The sequence below is a fragment of the Drosophila subobscura genome, chromosome U (genome assembly GCF_008121235.1).
Source record: "Drosophila subobscura isolate 14011-0131.10 chromosome U, UCBerk_Dsub_1.0, whole genome shotgun sequence".
In the NCBI taxonomy this organism is placed as follows: Eukaryota; Metazoa; Arthropoda; class Insecta; order Diptera; family Drosophilidae; genus Drosophila; species Drosophila subobscura.
The window spans coordinates 21,592,246-21,614,618 of NC_048534.1; the positions used below are offsets into that span (position 1 = coordinate 21,592,246).

The 22,373-nt window shown below is 43.7% G+C and overlaps 1 protein-coding gene across 1 annotated transcript; it reads right to left on the reverse strand.

The window, feature by feature from the left end:
• Positions 1 to 329: 329 nt before the first annotated feature.
• On the reverse strand, positions 330 to 18,052 carry LOC117902406. Its single transcript, XM_034813750.1, is given in 11 exon segments — positions 330 to 1,280; positions 1,423 to 1,746; positions 1,749 to 1,810; positions 2,033 to 2,249; positions 4,593 to 4,676; positions 4,811 to 5,338; positions 5,516 to 5,791; positions 5,897 to 6,304; positions 7,951 to 8,087; positions 14,654 to 14,680; positions 16,750 to 18,052. Coding segments are annotated over 11 exon segments (3,393 nt in total). The 5' UTR covers positions 17,946 to 18,052; the 3' UTR covers positions 330 to 1,146.
• Between the last annotated feature and the right edge of the window lie 4,321 nt (positions 18,053 to 22,373).

Here is a 22,373-nt window from a genome sequence, read left to right on the forward strand (position 1 = left end):
GTTTTTGCAGCGAGCGGCGAAATGTTGCACAATTTTTCGGGACCGCTATTGTTGATGGTGAATTCAGGGAATTACTCGTATCTGTCCTTTGACTATTGTTTATGACTAAAGTTAATGTGTGTATATATATAGGGTGTATATATCATAGCATATGAAGCGTTTAAATATTTTTTAGTTTCCATTTTTTATATATTTTTTTCTTTTCTCATTTTTTGTATTTTGTAACATATGTTTTTGAATGACGGGCAAACAAGTGGTTTTTCCTTTTATTTGTTTTGCATTTATTATTCTTTTGTTTCATTAATATTTATTATTAGATATTTATATATATATAATATGAATTACTTGAAGTGAAATACTTGAAGTTAATTTGTATTAGATGCTATCCTCTTTCTGTTAGTACTTATTACGGGCTTAATGCACTCTTGCGCTAGGCTAGTGAATAAATTAAAATCTTAGCTTTAAAAAATGTACTCGTACGTCGTAAAAGTAAATCATAGATTCATCATCTCCATTTAAAACACTAAAAAGCGGCTCGTAAAATGTACCATTTATTTCATATACTAAATCTATGTATATCTTTAGGTTTTATGTATACGCAATTACATGTGGTTACATACATACTGAGATATATCCAAATATACTCAAATTGAAGCTATATCGTAGTGTTTATAAGCAATGCTAAAAATGGTATTCCTTCTTTGCGTTTTCTTTTTCTGGGGGAGGGATGCTAAATGCTATGCCAGCTTCAAGTGTTTTCCAATCTCTAAACTCCATCCAAAAGTCTTTCGTAACTGCTTTCTATGTACAACGCAAGCTTACAACTGGGATATTATTCGATCTAAGCTTTCTAACTGCATATCGGAAGTTCTTTCATATTTTCACTATGTACGATCTATATACAAAATGGCCGCTCCAACGTTTGCAACGTTAAAAATTCTCAAATTCTACTTCATTACTCTTAGGTTTTGATATTTACAAATGTATTTTGTTGTTGTGTGGTCTCGGGCCCCACCACAGCACTCCCACTCAAGAGCAGCCGTCGCCTGGATTGCACTCTGAGATCATAAATGTCCTTGCCACGTGCCACCACCTGGAGCATCGCTTACCTAGCCTGCAATCGGTTTGGGATCGTCTGTTGTGGGTTTAGTTGGCGCTGCCGAAGAGCACGGAATTTTTGTAGTAAGCCGTCGGCCGCTCTGACAGCGGACTCTTCACATCCCGCTCGGCATTGGCGGCACGCGTTTTGCGCTCCATTTCCAGCTCTTGGGCTAGAGATTCTGCAAGGGGAGAAGGAGATATGACGAAAAGGAAAGTGTTAAGGGGGTTGTAGGTGTTGTAGCTGAATATTAATATAGATCCCTCTTAATTCCTCTAAAATTCCTCAATTTTCTGATAGCAATTTCCCGCTCAAGTACTCACCGGAATAGTTTTGCCAGAAGGCGCCGGTGGCCATCAGATCGATGCCTGGATAGCTCCAAGGGCCCTTGCCATTGCTGGCAGCGGCCGCTGCTGCTGCCGCCGCTGCTGCGGCAAGACTTCCCTCAGCGGCAGCGGCTGCGGCGGCCACAGCAGCAGCACTTGGAGGCCGTTCGTCCCGTTCGCGACTGCCGCAGCGCGGTTCGTCCTCGGGGCCAGAGGGGGCGCGGGGCTGGCGCTCCATGGATCCCTCGTGGTCGGAGTGTGGCTCGCGCTTGAAGTGGGTGGGGATTCGGAGCAGGCTGCGACTGCAGTGGAGGCCGTGACATGGCCGGTCACATCACAGGAGGAGGAGCTGAGGGACTTGTCAGACTTTTCGCTGCCGCCGCGACTGCCGCCGTCGTTGTCTATGGGGGTAGAGGGAAAGCAGAGGGCGCTGTGTTGGTTAGATAAGCGTAGGGCGTAGGGTGTGGAGCGTGGGACGCAGTTGGGGGTGGGGTGGGATGGGTGTGGGTGTGTGGGGCCAGAGAGAGCCGCATATGTGGGGGATGGGGGAAATGGGAGTGGGGAACTGTTAGCCATGCGTTGTGCTTGTCCTTGCCCCTTTTGCCACTTACCTTTGAGCGCCTCGACGCCGTCGCGGCTATTGCTGCTGCTGTTGTTGCACTTCACATCGCCGACGATGCTGCCACCGCACACCTCCGCGTCGCTGCAGGCGCCACCGCCATTGCCATTGGCATTGGAAGTGCTGACCTTAAGGCCGCCGCCGAGCTGCTGCTGGTAGCGAATGCGTATCTTGCGCTCTCGTCGGAAGCGTTTTTGGTAGAGCACTGCAAGAGAGAGAAGAGAAAATTGATTGGAGGGCTAAGACCAGAACATAATTTCTAATATTTAATATTTCTTCTTTGCAAGCAGCTACAAAGTGTAACCCTAAACCAAATACTAATCCGCTAGCGATTCTCGCTCTACACCCAACACTCCAGCAACAACCTTTAAATTCCTTCCCTAGAAATGGAACAGCAAAAACGCAGAGCCACAACCCATAAACCGACTCATCGATAGATCGTGATGTTGATCTCGAAATGCTGGTAACTGGTAATTTGATCGATTCAAACGTTTCCCCCTGGCTTTCCCTTGGCTTGTTGCCTCTTGCCTGTGCCCATGCCCGTGCCTGTGCCCGTGCCAATTCAACTGCGCATCCGGCCGTGTGTGTGGGCGCAATTATGCTTATTGATCCTGACTTGCAATCATTCCAGATCGCGAGTCATAGAAACGAAAAACAGCAACAACAACAAAAAACATTGAAAACTCGACCTGATCGACGATGTCGATCGATGCAGTGAAGCGTGGTGACAGCCGTTTTGAGGGTGGAGCCACGCAGCCACGATCAGTGTGCCCACAAGCAGATCCAGCAACAGAGCCAGCCACAGCCAGAACATCAAATCTATTCTGTTGTTTCAGGCATATTGAATTTCACCGAGGATCGAATCGGTTCGGTTTGGAATGGAGTTCATGGCATTGCACCCACGCGGTGTTTCGGCGTTCTCCAGAGTCCGCTCCCATTGCAAATGGCCAATTGTTGGCCCCATGTTCTACAACAGCAGAGCGATGTTTATCGCCGGCGTTATTATTAGTTGCAATTAGATGTCTATGTGCCTGTGTGGCATTTTGCATAGTTGCATGCAATTTTCATTTCGGACTCGACTTTACTTTGGTTTCGTTTCGTTTGCTGATTTATGCGGCTGCCTTTTTTTCCACCTTTTTCCAAGTGCATAATTTTCTCGGGCGGGGGAAACTACACACAAAGTAACACACAGACAGAGAGAGAGAGAGAGAGAGATGTTGAGTTATAGCCTCCTGGTCGGTCAGTCGTTGGGCAATTATACTCTTGGGTTTTGCCCTCGTTCCCTTTTCCATTCGGTTTGTAGTTCTTAAGTTGTTGGGTGGAGCTCTGTTACAGTTTTTCTTTGAGCTTTTTTGGGTGTATCAATGGCGGCTTCTAAATTTGAGGGTTGGCACATGATTTAAGCTACTTCAGTGGTCGGTCGCATAACTAATGCCTTTTGATTGAGTGTTGAGCGTGGGCCCAATCTATCGCCTGATATATAGATCAATTTGTGGGCCATACATGTGGTTAGTGATTATACTATCAAGTACTGGGACAGTAATTGGTACATTACCAAAATTAAGTACAGAATTTGTGCAGAATTTCTGAATAATGGATTTATAAACATATCGATTGGGGTTAGCCCTGCTCCAGCATTAAGCTCTTCTGTGGCATAATTGGCTCATTGGATACCCCTGTTCTATCTGGCTTTCAATTAGGCTTAGTTCCTCACCATCACCGCCACCCCTTGCCAGTCTCTGACAACCCTTTTAAGGTCTTTTATGGGAAGTCAGCGCCGAGACATAACAACAACCAATTAAAAGATTTCTCTGGCTCTCAACTCTCAACTTTCTGCCTGTAATCGAAAGCAACTCAGATTCCACATTCTTAAGCGCGTACCCAGAACCGAACAACTCCCCTTTCGTCATCGTCATCTTGCGTCTTGCTACTTTTGCCAATCATTCGAGTGTAACTAAATAATGAAATGATATTAAATTCATTTGAATTGTGATTTCTGTTGAAAAACGGCCCCAAGACAACGGAGAGAACAGAACAGAACGGAAAGGAAAGGAACGGCAGCCTGAGCCTTAAAACCCTTTTTTTATGCAGCCTGGCGACGACCACCACAGCGCCACAAGGGAGTGGAGGAGCTGGGGCAACAGGGCAGACAGTCGGCATATCAGGTGTCATTGTCATTTGAGTCAGTTTGCATTAAGCGCGCACGATTGGAATTGGCATAGGCAGAGCACAGACCAAGAGCAGAGACAGAGCCAAAGCCAGACCAGAGTCAGAGATCTGTGGACACTGTCAAGGCTAATTTGCTCCACAAACTAGGGATGGATCATCAAATGCCAGAGTGGAGTGACTGACAATAAGGTGAAACAGTTGAGCTTTTTGGATAATTATTTGTTAAAAATAACTTTAATATGGAGAATTTTTTGGTCAAGTATTTTGAATAAATCACAAATCCGAATTCCAGATTTCTTTTCTTCACTGTTGATATATTTTTCACTTTCTGTTGACTTATTCTGCTAACCCTTTCCCGTTTTGTCCTCCCCAAACTCACCTCTTAATTTCCTTTCATCCACAAGTTGTCTCTCCAGCGAATCTTTCACCTCGCGCTCCCGCAGCACATCCATCTTGAGCTCCGCTAGATAGAAAAAATCACAAAAGAAAGAAAAGCAGAAAACAAAAATTAGTTAAGGTCAGCCTCAGCACGATTCAGACTTCGCCACTTTCCATATTGCAACTGCAACTGCAACATGAACTGCCTCCTCAACTCACCTTTTTCGTAGCTGATTTGACGCTCTTGTTGCCGGGCATTATCGGCTGCCACCTTGAGCAGACTCTGGATATTCCTCAGCAACGTCTCCGTTGAGCTGGCGGGCACGGCGGCATGGGCATCGATGCCAAGAGGACCCAGGGCCAGGCCGCCAGCCAGGGCTGCTGCAGCGGTGGCATCATTAGCAGCCATCAGCGCCTCGTTGGGGGTGAGGGCGCCACCGCCACCGGCGCCAGGTGGACCATTGACCACAGCAGCACCTGCCCCATTGGCCACCGCAGCAGCTGCCGCCAGTTGGGAGTAGTTGATGGCGCGCTGATGTTGGAGGGCGGCGGCAGCGGCTGCCTCCGCGGAAGGGGAGCCGCGTTGCGGCACCACTCCGAGGTGGTGAACGGCCGCCGCGGCTGCTGCCTGATGATGATGCGAGGCGGCTGCTGCATGCTGGTGGAGATGCGCTGCAGCCGCGGCTGCTGCTGCAGCGGCGGCCGCCGAACCCGTGGACAGATTATCACGTTCCGTGTCACTCAAATCTGCCAGGAGAGATGGATACAGAGATGGGGTTGAGATGGAGAAAGAGAACACACAAGAGCAGAGTCATTCACTCGGTCAGTCAGTCTGGTTGTCACTGTTATCGGTTATCGCTTATCGCTTATCGCGCGTGTCACATATCGCATGTGGCATGAATCGCTTGTGCAAAGTCTACTCACCCTCATCGTCTTTGGCCAGGCAGCGTTCATCGGCTTCAGATTGATTCTCGTCGCTCAGGTTCTCCTCTTCCTCCTCGTCATCCTCGACACCGATAATGCCACCGCCGACGCCGCCACTGCGACTGCCCTCGTCCAGGCTGCGTGAGCCCCTGGGGGAACCTGCCACCGAATGACAGTCGCTACGCTCACTGCCAGCATCACAATTGCTGCCACCATGATCGGTGTTGCCGCCAGATTTGCTTAAATTCAACACCGGACTCTGACGCGTGGGGGAGCCTAAAACAAAGGAAAATACAAATAAAACAAATTGATTGGGCATGAGTTAATGGAAATGATAATTTTTCAAACTATTAAGCTATATATTTTCAGGGATTTACTTACAATTCCTTGAACTGAGATCCCTGGGCTTCACATCGCCGACCATGACATGGCCCACACGATCCACAACGGCGCCACTGACGCCCATCACCTGCTGCCGGTCATCCGTTCGCTCCTCTCGCAAACGCTCCAAATGCTTGACAATATCCTCGTAGGCTGCACGGCAATTCTCCCAGATACCTGAACGGGCAAGGGCGTCCATATTGGCAGCGGACATGCCCGCATTCTGGGCGGCGGCCTTCAGCATTTGGCTCTCGGGCCGGGCATGCAGGCCATGAGGTGGCATGCCGGGGGACATCAGAGCCGCCGCACCAGGATGATGGGCATTCATTTGCATAAAGGCCATGTGATTGATGGGCGGCGGATTGTAGCCATTAGCCAGCAGTGGCGACTTCTCCAGTCGATTCATATCTGTAAAGTAGAGAAAAAAAGATTGAGAGTGATTTTCGATGCAAGTTAAGGGTTTCTTCTCCATCTCAAAGAAATCTTCTAAAATTTAATTAAACATCTTAAACTACTCTGCGCTAGTATCTCTTGAAATTAATCAATACATGGTAAGTAGTAGCTCCCTTGATAAATTGTTTAATTTACAAATGCATTCAATGTGTTCTGTCCATCCTCAACAATATTTGCCTTTCATTTTGATGGCTCGCGCAGCAGACCAGACACCTGTTCCTGTCTATGCTGTCTGTGCAGATATATGCACATGTATTTGTATATACGAACATATGTATATACTCATATCTATATATAGCAGGCATATTGTCTGAGCGGCCAGACTAAACACAACAGCTAAAAACACACACGCCACGCCAACATCCAGTACATTCACATGGAAATACTGCTTTGTACTCGTATGTTGATGGTGTGTGTCATTTGTATTTATGTATCTATAGCTTGACAATTTAGTGTGTCCATTAAATGCTTTAACATTTAGTAAATTGCTTAATTTAATAGAAAATGCAGAATGCAATTAAAACTTTGGTGAAAACTCGGACCCGTTCTTTCTCCACAAAATGCAATTAAACCATGGGCTCGCTTCAACGAAAGTGCAGTTAACAAATTTATATATTCTACAGAGTGTTTCGTTCTTTTTTATTAATAATGCAATATCACTCAAGAATCAACGCCCCATAATTCACTCAAAAAACCTTTTCTTTATGGCCGCCTGATGACAAGGCACAAACACTTTTTTCATGTTCATCTTCTTCTCTCTTTGAGTTCAGTGAAGTTGGTGGATCGTTTGATTTTTTGTTGTGTTTCTTTTGGTACAGAAGGCGCCGGCGGCACATCGTTCTCAAGAAAAAGAAAATGAGACTTCTTTCGATTTTGGCCTCTTCGAATATCTCTCGAATATTGTGCGTTTCGGACACATTAATAGAAAGGGGCGTGCACCAAGTTGTCAGGCTCTCCAAAGCCATAGAGAAAAAATATGTAAAAAGAATCGACAGCAACAGCAACACACAGAGAAATAAAATCAATTAAATGTGAGTCCGCGTGTACTTATCATAATTACAGATACAGATCCAACACGATACACATTCAATTCGAAAATTTCAGCTGAATGCGATTTCCTGTACAAATCATATGGCAGTCCGCATTGGAATTTAGACTTGATTGCTGTTTGCCGTTTGGCTGCCATTTATCTGTGGCCAGCACTCTGGGAACGTAGTACTTCGTGGCGGCCCATTGTATCTGTATCTGTATCTGTGGCTGCGGCTGTGTCCGTATCCGTATCGCCTGTTGTTCGTTTGGCAGCTGTAAGTAGTAATCAGCCGACAACAACGACCATCGAGCACACACAAATCACAAATGGCGGCAGCACAGAGTCAGGCCAGAGAAGAAAAAAACACAAAAAAACTGATCCCCAAAAGCAAGTTTTGTGGCCAATCTCGAAATGATTTCATTACCATTCGAATGCGAATTCGTGGCGCTCCCGGCCATGCCACTCAATTTTGAGAGTCTCTTCCCAATTGGCAAGTGGGAAAATATCGTCAGAGCAGGGTGTATGGGAATTTTCAGAAACTCTCCAGAATCTCTTCTTCCACTTCACTTACCACTAATATGTCCATTCTCATAGGCATAGTCACCGTTGTCCAGGCGATGCTTCTTCAGCTGCGGATGCTGTGATAGATGGCTGGGCGGCAGGGAGAGCCCCACGGGTCCTCGTTTGGGCGGTCTACCCGGTCTGGAACTGCGGAATTGCAGAGAGTTACTGTTGGGTTGAAAGTAATGGACAATTTTCTTGGTATCAGTACAAAAAAAAACCAAATGCCTCAGCACATTGATCATAGTTCAGTCAGCAAAAGAATGTATGGGAATGGGAACAGAGTTTGGTAAAACGACTGCTGAATGTTTCGTGCTATTGCATTTTGATATGAATTAAACAGAGATATAACTTTAACTTGAGAGGAAAACTAAAGCAACATTTATCATATTAACAATTAAAAGTGAAAAAGAGATCCAAATTAAATTAAATTATGTTGTTGTACATTGAATAAATTCATTAACTTGAAAGCTAAAAAAACAAGAATAATATTTGTAATTATTCCCATTGCAACCACTTAATGTCTCTCTGACTTATTGCTAAAATGTCTTCCCCATTAATCCTCAACATCATTGCTTAACTTTTTCAAAAAATCTCGCGCGCCTCTTGAAATCTATTACCAAGTCATATTTCTGTCTCTCCCACAGCAGACGCTTGTGTGCCATGCGAATCTTAGGCTTCCCCGTTTCTGTGACTCTTCGGTCCGTATACAGACACACACACAAACATACCCTAATTAAGCTTTAACCAACTTTAACCAGCACCCCGTTGACTTGAGACAAATAAAAAGGCCAAACTTGAAAAGGCACGAAAAGAAACGTGCTACCATTTTAATTATCGACCATAAAAAAATGGTACAACCAAAACGCAGCAACAATAATAATAAAGAGCCAAGGCACAAAGAGTGAAAAACAAAAAAAAGAGTTCAACTATTTTTCTAGTAATTTATGCCCGCAATTGCTGCTATTTGTATATAAAATATTTAAATAAGTCTTGCGCAAATACTTGACGCAGGTTAAGCTAAATAGTTAACCGAAAAGGCATAAACAACTTGGCGCAGCGGGTGGAAATTATGACAAACAAGAGATAAAAACCCCCTCGCGCCACCGCGCCCCACACCAAACAGAAACTTAAACTGCAGCAAATACTACAGAGGGGAGCCAAAGACTTGAGCAAATAGAGCGATCCCTGTGTGCCCCAGCTGTCCGGAGCCAAGAAGGGGGCACTTCCAGATGGTTCCTAGCAATTAAATTATGGAATCTTCATTCAATGTTTGTCGGTGGTAAACAGGTGCCCCCCGTTGCACACAGCCAAAGAGTAAGACTCAGGCAAAGACAAAGGCAAATAAACACAGGTAGCCATAGATCGTACGGAGTACTCTTATGGGATGGCGAAACGATGAACCATAGCATTTGTAATTGTGCGTACTCGGGATAACGATTCAGCAAATATTTGCAGTTACATATTTCCACAATAAATATTTGTGGCGGGATTTTAATTGTGCTCCATTAAACGTTTAATGACAAACAAACTTTTGAATTGTTGTCTTAGCCCCTCGCTGTGGGTCGTGTAAAGAGGCGCCCCACATAATGAATCATTCCCTACCCAGAAAGAGGCACACACTCAACAGAGTGTCTTTCGGTCCAGCGAAAGTGTTTTTCGGATCTAATCGGAAGGCCGTTGTTCCAAGTTTGTGACGTGCAAAAAAAACAATCCGTCAGTCAGTTGAAGATGAAGTTGAAGATGGATTTATTATGAAAAGTTTGGGGTTGGGGCAGGCACTTTCATTGGAAAGTTTTGCGCTGCTGCCGCGTTGACATGTTTGTCTTGTCCTGCAAATTCGTGGCTTTCGTTGGAATAAGTATGTGGAATATGTCGGATAGGGTTCGGATAAGATTGGATAAGCAATTTTACGGAATTTGCGTAGCAGTCAAATGATGACGTGACCTCCATGGGATGTGAGCAACAATTTCCTCAAAAATTGCTAATGTGAATAAATTCTGATAAATAGTTGCAACTATTTTCTGATTAATTAGATAACGACTGACATTAAAGTGAGACTAATTTAATAATAATTTAATTATTCAAATGGATAAGTCCGTAAATACCTCAAATGCATGGCATATGGCATCGAAAATACCCAAAAATCCAACTGCCGCTTAACTAATTTATGCACTGTTGTTGTCACTCGCCACAAATGTCATTTTTCATTTTTTGCGCGCGGCGAGGCAAACGTTTAGTCAGGAATAAACAACAATTTGTCAAAATAGTCGCTTTGGCCAATGCCTGCCACAACAACAACAAAAACAACAGCAGCAGCAAACTGGCGGCAAGCAAATGAGCGAAAAGGAGATGAAAAGCATTCGCGCAGCGTAGAACCGGTTGAGAGGCTTGCAACTTGCAGCAAACACACACACAGACAACCAGAAAACCTGAACCTGTTTGCAGCTGTAGACGAACGTCCCCTCTCCTGGTACACGTACTCGCACTCATATATTTCAATAATCAAGGGATAGCTGAGTTGTTAATTATTGACTTGCGGCTGGGCTTGAGCAACAGCCGCCAAAATATGCGCCAAACTGTGCTAAATGTGCCACTCAATTGGGTCGGCAGGATCGACAGCAGCAGCACAAGTTATAAAAATCGAACGTACAGATATGTCCAATTGCGAATCGAATGCGAATAAATGTCGTGGGGGAAAGGCCGGGGAGGCGTTGCCAACATTTGTCATCGATTCCACGCTCTCTGAGCTTAACCCACTGCCCCAGGGTTCTAGCCGGAGACTCCTCCGTCTGGACTGCCGATTCATCCAGCTACCGCTGCAAATTGGCAAATCAATTATATTTATGGCCAAGTTGCCACCTTGTGGCCAGGCAGCGCGTGTTTGCCAGCAACTAAATCAATGCGATCGACCGACCCACCGACCGACAATTAAAACTTGACTGCAACCCCATTTCCATATTCGCAATTACAACTTTGAATGAGTACTCGGCAGAATTTTAATTGAATTTATAGCTTCAAATTGATTCGCGCCTGGCAATCCTCTGCCATTTGTCTATAAGCCGCTTTCGAGGCGACACAACCGACACAACAATTTCTCAGAAAGAAGCCGTCTCCGTCACCGTCTTGGTCTTCCTGTGCTCCGCTTGAAGTTGGCTCGAATTTCTTTCAGTTAACAATAAATGTTATTGGAATTTGCATTTACGCAAAACGAGACAACGCTGCCAACATCGGCTGTGTGCCTGTGCCTCAGCTCAGCTCAGCCTGTGCCTGTGCCTGTGCCTGTGCCTTTGGTCAACTTTTGTGTTCATTGTTAAGTGACATGCAAATGTACAAATGACATGGCATTCGCCCGAGACCGATTGTGCCAGAGGGCCTGGCCCGAGCAGGGGGTACGACCCAAAGATATCTCCATGCTAATTGTGGGGCTTGGACACAGGGAATTGCGGCCTGCGCTTCACCAAATGATAAACTACATAGCGGCATGGAAATTCTCAACTACAGATTGTTCCAAACAAATGCAATTGCAAATTACTATGGTAAAAGTATTTGGAATTAGAAATGGCAATGGGAAATGCGGTAAAGCAGAGAGACCAACTGAGCGTTTGAAATGTAATACAACGGAATTTGTGAATGGATAGTTGAATCTGTTAATGATAGAACGCTATTGATTAAGTGTTTCTCTGTCAGAAGGAATCCATTACACAGACAAGAACTTGCTTCAAATCTTCCTTAAACTTTGAACTTTCACGGAAAACTTCTTTCATGTCTCACACTTTATTCCCACTAGTTTCAACGTGCATGAATTATATGTGCTTTAGTTCTTGTTCTCAGTGAAATATTCAAAGCGAATGCATATGCTAATTAGCAATTTTGGGTGGCCTTCTTTGCCATATAATTTCCTCAGGCGACTACGCGATTTCCCCGAGACCATTCACAACAGTACTTATACTATATATGTAGATATATATTTATTTTAGTATATATATTAATGCAGATTTCTAGCCCATGCCGTTTTTTTCCACACTCACTTGAATTTTCAATTGGCGTGCTAATAACTCATTTAGTTCGCAACAAAACAAAAAAAAACCAAGCAACAAATACTACAAAAAATAGTTACAAACATGCCACACCAACAATGGGGTTTGAGATCCACTCAAGACTGCCTGCCTGACTCCACCACCACCTCCTCCTACTTCACCGCCCTGAAGCTGGATCTCATGATGCTGATGAGAGAATATTTATACCAACATATGCTACAATATATCCATATGAATGCTGGGTGCAGTTTTGTTTGGCAGGGGGGGCTGGGCGCTCTGTAATTATTGTAAAAAATAAATTGAACTATTGTTGCTACATTTAGATTGAACAGAAGCCCCTTCAACAATGTTGCTTTTGTTTTTCGGTTACACTCAATTAATTCGGTTTTGCAAAATGCACAAACTCACACCTCAAACCGAAAAGATGTGTATATGGATATGCAAAATTACTCTCGAATTATTTTAGAAATTTAATATAATTAAATTTGTTTTTTTTCCCCCCTGCCTCTTCACTTGCAACATTTGTGTCTGTATTTTGGACAGCCTGAGGAGTCGTTTCGAGTCGGGGATCTGTGTAGTGGAGTTGATCTCTTGATTGTCAGTCAGTCATTTCTGATTAGACATTCGACAGTTGAACAGTCGGGCTGGGCATTGTTGTTGGATGGCATAAATTATAGTCTTGTCCGTATAACAAAAGCCGTGCATATAAAATTCATATTATAAATCAATGTGGCTGTCGTAATTTGTGTTAAGTTATTTGTAATCAATTTGAATTCCCCCATCTCAAATCTTTGCTTTCATCTATTCGAGAGATTTATGAGAAAAATCGTATTTATTCTGCCATTTTGTTTGATTGTGGATTTGGAATACTTTATGCATATTAAAATGATAATTTGCTTAACGGAAAAATGTTTTTATAGATAACTGAATAGTTGCTACAAAAAACTCATCTTTCCAAATCTGCTACAAGTTCATTCTCACATTTATCCCTGCAATTTATTCCATCCTTCATTCATCTGCAGAGCAACCTTCTTGCAGCTACCATTTATTCCCAATAACTGCCCCAAACCATTCACCAAAATCATCTCCCTAATCCCACAGACGCTCCCACTTATTCGCTCTAACAAATTTAACAACAAATTAAACTCAAATGAAGTCAAATCAATCGATTGGTTTTCAATTCTTTTTTTTTGCAAAACATTTTTCCACTTGGCCCGAGCAATTTGCATAGTTGTGGTCTCTAAGCTGCTCGAATCGGAGTCGGAGTACGGGACGGGGGTTTAGTCCAATTTAGTGGAAAGGTGTGCCCACCAGCCCAGTCACAACACGTTGTTGTTGCAGTTGCTGTGGCTGTGGCTGTTGCTGTTTCTGTGGCTCATTGGAGTTACCTTCAAGAGTTACCTTTTCGGTCTTTGGTCGGTGCCGCTCTCGAAGCCTAAACGTCGTTTTAGCCAACTCCATGGGGGTATGGGGGGTATGGAGTGCGGCACGGATCGCGACTGTCAACTGTGATCAAAATCAATTGTTTGCCATTTGCCAAAACCAAATTGACTGAACCAAAGAGCCACTCACACACAAATGCTGGCAGAATTATTTTTATGGCCAACACACAAACTCACACACGCACACACACACACATGAAATGTCAGTGTCAATAATTTTTGTAATTATGAGCACATTAAAAAAGAAACAAAGAACTATTTATAGTATAGATATATGTTTAAAAATGATTATTGGGGTGGGCTGCCATATGAGAAGCCCCCAACAAAGGCAAACAAATATAATAAAAAATTATTGCAACGTAAGTATTTCGATTTCGAACAAAAAGGAGAATATGAACATTGGATGGGGAGCTCAAGAGTGTTTTAGAGTGAAAAAAGTTGAGAATTTTGATTAGCTCCAAGTAAGAACCCAAAATATAGTTGTGTATTTATTTAAATATTTACAGTTTGAAATTTCAAGTTGATTTTTATCAAAACAGAATTATTGTTTTGAGTAAATTGAAGGTTGTATGTTTTGAATTTGTTTTGCCGTCAGTTTTTGATTCAGTTCAATTTCGATTCTTTGTGTGTACAAATAATGCAAAATTTGAGCTTAAAGTTGATAAATGATTCAGCTTTGGATTGGAGCACGTTTGATTGTTCTCCCGTTTTCTTTTTTAATATTTTTTGAATTAAAAGTTAAATTCGAGTTCAAAATTGCTATCAGATGGTTTTGATTATATTCTCTCCCTTTCTTTCAGCTTTAGATTATCTTATACCCTCAAATTCAGAACCGTTTCAATCGCTATATCTACAAATAAAAATCCAATCTCCCCACCTGTTCCTTCTACCGTTATAACCGTAATTCCCAAAAAATTAAACCCAAAAACTCTTATCGGATAAACCCTTTTGTGTCATGCTCTATTTACTGTAAGTTTACTGTTTTTGAACCCTCAGAATATCCTTGCAACTTCCGCTTTTTTTTGCGGCTCGCCCAATTTCCGTTTCGAGTTTAATTAATTTAATAAACAAATTCTTTTCGCTCTAAAAACTCTCAAGTGTATAGAAAAAAACGATGCAATCGATGCGTTTCTTTTTTCCAAAAAACAAAAACCAAAAATATCAAAAAAAGAGTAAAAGGAGGAGGAGAGAAATTATTGCCATAGTTTTTTTATTATACTTGTATGTTTACCTCTCTGGTGGCTTGATCGATAGGCATCTGCAATTAAAAAGAGAAGAGAAAGAGACAAGTGAGGCAAAATTTTTGTTAAACGTTGTGTGTAAGCTTTAAACAACAAAATTAAAATTGTTCCCCAAAAACATTGTAAGTCAGGGGAGGTAAGGGAAGTTTTCATTGATGGAAGGATGGATGGATGGATATGATGCATCCACATTTTGGCGGGCAAGCGGGTGTGAAAATGCACACGCCTTACCCCTGACAGCCCCATCAAACAATTTGTAATTATCCCCAACCCTCGAGACAGTGAGAAGAAGAGGGATAGACGACGACTCCTATATCGACTGGCAACTGCCTTTAGCGGTTACAGTTTTCCCCCTTTTTTCTTTTTTTTTTGGCTCTTTTTTTCACCCGTTTCAGTTTCCTCAACTTGTTTCAATTTAGCGCAAAAGTTTTTCAACCTAATAATAGGTTTAACCGCATTTTTAACTGTTCCTCATGTTCGGTCCGGTTCGGTCAGGTCTGCTACGTACTCGCCTCCTGGCTGTGGGTCTCGTCCTCTCTCTCCATTCATCCTCTACCCAAAGCGCATGTGCACATTGGAGCACACTCCATGTGTGTACTTCCTTCCCCTGCCTGACTGACAACCACGTTTCCATAATTAACTAGATGGTTGTTCATTGAATGCAATGTGGTCGAACAGTCGACCGCTCGACCGACCGGCCGGCCGGTTGGTCATCCTACGAATGCGAATACGAATTCGAGTACGGGTTTGAGTCTGTGGAAGGGTTCTACTCCAGTATCGGTTGCACTTGGGAACTGTAAACAAACGCAGGACTCGGCACCACCGAAATAAAAACAGCATAAAAGGATATTGGAGTACAAGGTTGTAATCTTTTGCCTCTTGATGTCTCAATGTTGGGTCTTGGGTGGGTTACTGTATGAGAATGCTATTCGATGGAGCTCATTACTTTAATGGACAACCGAAGATTTTTTAATGCTGGTAGCATTCAATTTCCAGAAAAAATTTGAGTTCTGTTCTGATTACGGGAAAGAATCAGAGTTCTAGGAAAAATATAAGGCTTTCAAGGAGATCCTTATCTTTCTCAGGAGTTTATTCTGCGTTTCATCCACAAGCTTGGACTTTTCTTTAGTTCAATTTAAACCTGTCAAAGCTTGCAATAGTTCCCCTAGCCATGCGGATAGAATCTCGAGCAGATAATTCTTGAATAAAAAGTTCTAAATTCATGGTAAATTCTGTGAAAATAATACCATCTACCTTCTAAAGGTCTTTCTTCGCTGCTAGAAAACCAGTAGCTCGGATTCTTGACTGCTCTTGTGCTCTGTTCATAGCCAACTCCAAGTACCAGACCAGACCCCACCAATCGCTGAACCCACTCAATAATTACAATTACATGAACAACAGCAACAACTAAAAAACCAAGAACGAGTAAAAACCTATTTCTCTGTGCTTTTTGCTTGTCGTTTTTTCCACTCGAACGGAAATGCGCTGACAGGGCACCGCACACGTCGTACACAAAACAACAGCGCGCAAAAGAGCGAGCAAGAGAGCGAGCGAGGGAGCGGGGAAAACTTGAACAAACTGGAAAAACTGTTTCACCAACTATTGTTAGAATCGCTCAAAAGAATTACGCAGCTTTTTCGGATAGTTAGCAAGACGAGGGTGCAGCGCAGGTAGGCCTTTAAATGGCAATTGGGGGGTCGGGGGTCGGGGGAGGTCCTTGGAGTTACGTTTGCATTGCGTATTTCCGCCAAATGTCATCGGAAAATGAGGGGAAAAGCGAAACGAAAGTTTTTTGATTGCCTGTGTTAATCGATATCGATGCACACAAACTATTTGCATTTTGGCCGAAAGGGGGGGCTCGCGAATCGGCTGCACGTTGAGTGCGTAAGTTGGCTAAAGCGGAAACAGGAAATGAGAAAATTTTGCAGAGCAAACCCCGAGCTATAAATGCAACTAGGCACTGCGCGTACACTCAACAAAATTGTGGTAGTAAAGAATATGAAAAGACTTTAACTCAACAAATATTAAATGAAAAGATGGAGATTTGAAGAACTTTCTTCTTGTGTGTCTCTCAGTGCATTCGTACCTGGCTGTGGTGCAGTCCCTGTAGAGCACATCGAAGTCCTTGCAGCTGAGCAACTTGCAGCGATTGACGCCCGGCTGGATGGCCCCCAGGCCTCGCAGTATTCGCACCTGCTCCACATTGCACACCAAGGGCACAATATCCAGGCGCTTCAGCTTCGTGTATACCGTGTGCAGGCCACCCACCAGATGCTTGAGGAAGAGCTCGAACGCCTGCGGCAGGCAGAGCATTGTCTCGTTGCTGATGATGAAGGCGGCCACCTTCTGGCCGCGGTACTCCACCAGCTTGCACTCGTTGGCGCTCGGATCGGAGGTGGAGATGGGCGGCGGCGAGTTGTACGATCGCGGCGGCACATGGTGATGGGCGGCAGCCATCAGCTCCAGCGGCGAGGCATGGTGCATCATCTGCAGCGAGTTGAGCAAACCCAGCGAATGCGGTGGCAGTCCGTGCGGCATTCTCGGTGGCAGTCCAGCGGGCAGGCCATTGCCCGTGGGCATGCCACCCGCTCCCACATGCGGCGGGGGACTCAGCTGATGGTGTTGCTGCTGCTGTTGTTGTTGTTGCTGCTGCTGTTGCTGTTGCATTTGGGCCATCATCGAGTGATTCAGGGAGCTGACAGGACTCACGGCGCTGGGATGGCGGCTGGGCGAGCTGGCCGGCGAGCAGCTGGAGCCGCGGCCCGTGTGAGAGCTCCGTCCATTGGGTCGATCATCGTTGGCTCCTCGAGAGCTGTTGCTGCCGTCGCGGCCATTCTGTTGCTGGTGCTGCTGTTGCTGTTGCTGCTGCTGCTGCTGCTGTTGTTGCTGCTGTTGGGCGGCTGCTGCAGCTGCTGCCGCGGCGGCGGCCTGCTGCTGCTGTTGATGGTGCATCAACATGGCTGTGGTGTTCATATTGCTGGAGAGGATTGGTAGGATATTGCTGCTGCAATTGTGAATGTTGCAGGTTAGATTGTTGGGGATGATGCAGCCTAAATTTTGGTGGATGTGGCCGCTGTTGTTGTAGTTTCTGATTTGATTGTTGTTGAACGACGTTGTTGGATGGTGATTAAACGTTGTTGAATGGTTGTGGCTTAGGTTGATCCTGTAATTATTGTGGATTGTTGTTGAATTGTTGTTGTTGAACGCCGCTGAGTTGTTGTTATTGATTTCTGTATTGTTGTTTGTGTTCTTTTCACTAAGTTCACTTGTCACAGAATCCATACTTCATCATGGCCGACACTTTTGTGGTTTGTTATTTTGAAAGCGGCTTTTTTAACCGATTTATGTTTTGGTTTTTTATTCCCCTTCTGCTTTAATTACTCTCTAATTTGTTTTCTGCTTTTGTATACCATAAAAAATAATAATAAATACGCATTCAAACACCGAGATGGAAACAGAGAGAGAGAGATAAATAATTAATGAACTTTTAATTCATTTTTAATTATTTATTAGTGAGTTTTCCATGCAAATTATAATGGAGATTCTCTATTGGTTGTCCATATCCGTGTCCGATTGGAAATGAAATTCTAAGTCGTAGTTGTCAGAACTAACGTTTTGAGCGAGAAGAAGATTGAAGATTTTTCGGAATAAGCAAACGCTGAAAAAATTTCTATATTTTGAAAGGTAATCGTAAGCCTACTAGACTTTTAGGTGTTATTTCAATCCTTTGAAAGTTCTGGCCCATGCATGCTTTGGTTTATTTATTTTCAGACTTCAGATATTTTGTGTCCCTCATAAAGAAGTATGAAACAGCTATTTGAAGCCCTTTTGTAGTGTCTAAAGTCTGTATAACAAACCTCTATTTGTATTGATTGGAAAACTTGAAGTCTCTAATGGAATTTGAATCGCTTTCAAAGTATCATCAATCCACAGCTATTTTAATCTAATTATTTTGAGTTGATTTGAATGTGTCAACAAATATCTCTCCCCTCTTTAACACTCCGCAATGGATAATTTTGCTGCAGTCATTCCAATAAAGAACCACAACAGTCCCTACTCGACATGCCATGTTTTTGTAGGCACAAGGATCTAACTTCTTTATTCCATTTGCATAAATCTGCAACTGTCTAATTATGAACCAATAAGCAATTTACCTTAATTGTGTCTGAACAATTGTAATATTATAGAACACTCCAACACAAAACACTCACAACGCGCACTTGGTTTAGGTGAGATTTTGAATTAAAATTTTGGTTTTAGCCATTTCGTTGGATATATTTTTGTCGAATATTTTGGAATATTTTATATTTGTGTGCTGAAGAATGCGATTCGATTGTTGTTTGGATTGGACCCCGTGTGTCCCTGTCCGTGTCCGTTGACGACTACCGACTCCGTGTACCGTACCGACGGCGTGTCACTGAGATTGTGAGACGTTGCCACTGATTGCGCTGCGACTGCGACTGTGACTCGCTTCCCCAAACGAAACGCCGAGAAATCAACGAAAAACGAATTGCATTCGAATGAATAGTCACCCACACACACACACACACACACACACACACACAGAAACACACAGCAACACACACGAGTCGCGACTGAGAGAGAGATGGAACGACAGGGTACGTACGACAGAGAGAGAGTGAATTCGAGTGTTATTTTTTTAACCCACCCACACGGCTGCCGTTATGTACTACTACTACGACTACCTCCAGGAGCAGAGGAGAAATGCGCGCGCAAAAATTTTATTGCATTATTGCATTACCTTCGTCTGCGAATGACAAATTCGTAATGAAAGGCGAGCCAAATGTGTTTCGTTTCGTATCGTTTCAGCAGCGGCAGTAGCAAGCGGCAGCAAGCAGCAGCAGCGGCAGTGGTATCTGTATCTGCATCTGTGTGTGCGTGTGCACGTTTGCATCTGTGTGCGTGTCTGTATCTGCGATTGTGCAAAACCAGAATACGACTACGAATACGAATACGAAAACGAGATACGAATGAATGTTTGTTGCACGTTTTGAATTGCCCGCACACACCCATACACATACATATGGAAAAAGGGGAGTGGTATAAGCGATTGATATGCTGGCCACTTTCTACTCCCTCTCTCATTCACCATCTCAGAGAGTGTGTGTTTGTGTGTGGCTGTATGTGTGCGAGAGCAACCCCGAAAAGTAGAATGACAAACGTAATAAAAAGACAAACACACAAATGAAACACAGAAGTGAAGTCGTTTCGTTTCGAAGGAGCAAGGACGTTCTTCCACTCTCGCTCGCTCTCACACACATGGAATTGCCTCTCTTTCGCACCAGTTCGCTCTCTCTGTGTGCTCATCCTCTCTCTTTCGCTGTCGTCGTCGTCGTCGCCGTCGCCGTCTATAGTTACATTTATTTTATTTATTTTTCCAATTCGTTTGTTTGGCTCTGGTTCTGTTCTGTTTCTGTTCACTGTTCCACTGCCTCTCTTCTGTTCCAGACACACACACACATACACACACACACACGTTCGTTTTCAGCTGCCATTGCCATCTCGCTTGCTCGCTCTCTTCGCCCTGCCGGCCATCATCGCCGCACTCTCTCGCTCTCACTCGCCAGCTCAGGTGGGCTGCAACCAATAAACATGAGTGAGCAGCATATTTGCATAGTATGGGTGAGAGCGAGAGAGAGAGAGTGAGAGAGGGCGATATGTATGCGCCTCTCACTCACTCCAATGGCCGACAGCGCGCCGCCTTATATAAACAAATGACAATTGTTTTGGCATTTTCTGTGTTGGTTTTTCTTCTTTCTTTTTCTTGGGGCCCAGCGCCTCCGCTCCCTCCCCCATTTGCCACACAAAGTAAATTAAAATAAATGCAATGCATTTTCCAAAAGGATGTTTCGGGTCTCGCTCCCGCTCCTGCTTCGGTTTTCCGAGAGTTTGCGCAGCTGCTTTTGCATTTTTCTTTTGTTTTGTTTTCTTTTTTTTGCCCTGCAGCGAAATTTCTTATTGGAAAAGCATTTTAATTTCAATTAAAAAAGTAAATGACAAACTTTTTCGTTACCATCACCTACCACCCCCTCGCCACCTCCGACCAACCACCCACCCACCCAACATCCATCAACGAATTAAACTTTTGCCACAGAGTGAGATGGCAACCGCTGTGCTCTCTCTCGCTCTCTCTGGCTCTATGTACGAATTCCTTCTCTCTCTCCATCTTTTTTTTATGCCATTTGTGGGTTTGTCAACCGTTTTTCCGTTTCCCATTCGCTTCGTATTCCTCTCGTTTATTTGTATATTTCTTTGCCGGATTTCGGTTCTTTCGTTTCGTCCTTTTGTTGTTGTTGTCGCTGCTGGCTGTTCTTCCGATTCCGAGGAGTGCGGCAATACTTCTGTGTGACACTGCTCGCACTTGCTGGTGGGGCAGGCAGGCTGCTGGGGGCACTTGGCCTGGGGGCGTTCGTTTTTCGGATGCTTATAAATAGGATTGCAAATGATGCCTTGTCTCGCACCTTTTGCCACGTGTGTGGGTAGGTGTATCCGTGTGTGTGTGTTGGAGTGCCTCTCTGTGTGGGTGTGTGTATGCGTATACAATGTATTCCCGTAATGCGATGGGTGTGTTTCCTTTCGTTTCGTTCTGTCGCTCATTTCTCATTTTTCTATTATTTGTCTTGTTCGTTTTTTCCTTCTGCGTTTCTTTTGACGATTTCCATTTCCAACCCCAACCAATCGGAATTTCGTTGTTCTCTCCATTTGTTTTGAGAGAGTTGCACATGTATGGGAATCGGAATCGTTTCTATGTACTACTTATGTGAATATGTCTTTGTACATAATGTTTTTATTTGGGTACATTATGTATTGATTTTTCTTTTTACAATCGTTTTGGGTTCTTTTCTTTCTCTGCATTTCATTTCTTGCTCTTTTTGATGTTTCAATATTGATGACAGCGCAAATTTGATAATAAATTGATTGTAAATATGAAATTCCAAGACATTTCCTTAATAACGATTGGAGTTATTATTGAAAAGTTTAATCAAATATATGAAAACTCAATTCTTGACTTCTAGGGAAAAATAGGTTGGCTAATTCTTATATTGATAAATCGAAAGAAAAACACTAAAGACGCAGGAGAGCTTACAAAAGCGTCCCTCATCTTCCTTCTGTAATGTGAACTGTAGGAGTAACTTCCATTTTATTTTGAATTTTAATTAAAACGAGAAGGGACGTGTGAGACGCTTCTTACGCGTCACAACTTTTATACCCGGCACTCAGTACTACATCTGCACTTTAGCGGTTATTTGTCCAATTTTACATTTTTTCTTCATCTGTCATCTACATCAACAACACTACTCACGCCAACACGCTCCTTTAGCTCGCCACCCTCCCCTAGAAACACACACTGCAGAGTCAGGGCAGAGGCAGCGGCAGAGGCAAAAGCAGTGACGTGTCAGGGGCCAGGCCATAAACAGCCCGAAGCAGAGTGTGAATGCTGCGGGACGGGGTGGGTTTGACTACTGCAAATTAATTTCTTCATTGTGGCTATAATAATGATCCAATCGGATTCCAATTTGGTGATCTGATAGATAAGGTCATTCCCTACGGAATGGCGTTTTTAGTTTTCTGTTATCTTCAAAATTGTAGATTTGGGAGGTTTTTGCCCTTTTGCGGGGGCGGAAGGGGGCGGGGCTCATTTTTGAAATACACTGGTTTCAGTGTGAGCATACAGCAGTCTGGTGCCAA